This window comes from Sinocyclocheilus grahami, unplaced genomic scaffold (genome assembly GCF_001515645.1).
Source record: "Sinocyclocheilus grahami isolate Dianchi unplaced genomic scaffold, SAMN03320097.WGS_v1.1 scaffold1491.1, whole genome shotgun sequence".
NCBI classification, from domain to species: Eukaryota; Metazoa; Chordata; class Actinopteri; order Cypriniformes; family Cyprinidae; genus Sinocyclocheilus; species Sinocyclocheilus grahami.
Genome location: NW_015506670.1, coordinates 4,753 through 6,135, shown reverse-complemented (window position 1 = coordinate 6,135; position 1,383 = coordinate 4,753). Strand labels below are relative to the sequence as shown.

The 1,383-nt window shown below is 34.6% G+C and overlaps 1 protein-coding gene across 1 annotated transcript in view; it reads left to right on the top strand.

The window, feature by feature from the left end:
* Positions 1-1,383, top strand: part of rbbp5 (retinoblastoma binding protein 5) — a 15,180-nt gene that overhangs the window by 9,368 nt on the left and 4,429 nt on the right. Inside the window, exons 9-10 of the mRNA XM_016256922.1 lie at positions 1,086-1,157; positions 1,234-1,351. Of these exons, the coding sequence (XP_016112408.1) occupies positions 1,086-1,157; positions 1,234-1,351 (190 nt within the window). The remainder of the gene's footprint in view (positions 1-1,085; positions 1,158-1,233; positions 1,352-1,383) is intronic.

Here is a 1,383-nt window from a genome sequence, read left to right as displayed (position 1 = left end):
AGTGTGTGTGTGTGTGTATATATATATAGTGTGTGTGTGTGTGTGTGACGCGTGTCTCTGCGCAGGACTCCGTGGAAGCGCTGCTGTTTCTCCGGTGACGGTGAGTATATCGTGGCAGGATCGGCGCGGCAGCATGCGCTCTACATCTGGGAGAAGAGCATCGGGAACCTGGTGAAGATCCTCCACGGGACGCGAGGAGAGCTGCTGCTGGACGTCGCCGTACGCTCTTATCATCAGTTTATATACTAGCATATTCTTCATTTTTATGTTCATGTTTTTATTTAAAAAATAATTTTATTGTTCCAGTGGTGTGTGTTTTTGTCATCTCTATTAGTTTTACTTGTTTTTTTTTTGTTTGTTTTTTAAATATATCTATATATATTTATTTATATATGTATTTTATAGTTTTTCATTATTTCAGCTTCAGTTTTAGTTATTTATATGGTAATTGCAACTTTTTATCTCGCAATCCTAACTTTCTAAATTCAGATTGACAAGAAAAATCCAAATAGTTTCTTATTTGATTATAAACGTATTGTAATTTTTTTATTTTAATGAATTTCTTTAAAATATATATAATGTATATAAATGATGGTGCCAAACTAATCATTTTTATTTAGTAATAACATTATTAATGTTATTGTTATTTCTGCAAGTCTCATTAAAATACATAAGATAACAGTAGAAATACGAAACAATGATGCCAAACTATTTATTTGTATTCTTTTTTTGTTCATTATAATATTTTTTAAATCTCATTTAAATATATAATATAAACAATGATAATAAACAATGATGCTGTTTATTATTACATATTTTTACAAATTCAGATTTATTTATTTGTACTAATATTATTATAATAAGTTAAATTTTTTAAAAAGTCTGAATTGTGGGATAAAAAAAAAATGCAATTACCTTTTTTTATGTTTTTATTCCATGACATAATTGTAGTGCTTGACCTTAAACTTGAGAAAATTATAAATGTTGCCTTAGCCTCTAAATGAAATGTTTCTGAGTATATGTTATTTCAGTTAGTCTTTATTTTAAGGAGCATGTTTTTAGTTCAGTGACTGGTGTGTTTGCAGTGGCATCCGGTGCGTCCGATCATCGCCTCCATCTCCAGCGGCGTGGTGTCCATCTGGGCTCAGAACCAAGTGGTGAGTGAATCGGCTCAGTTCAGCTCAGAGCCGCCTCTCGTCTTGCTGTGAGTGTAGACTGTGTGTGTCTCTGCAGGAGAACTGGAGCGCGTTTGCGCCGGACTTTAAAGAGCTGGACGAGAACGTGGAGTACGAGGAGAGAGAATCTGAGTTTGACATCGAGGACGAGGACAAGAGCGAGCCGGAGCAGACTGGTAAACACACACACACTCACACTCTCTCTCTC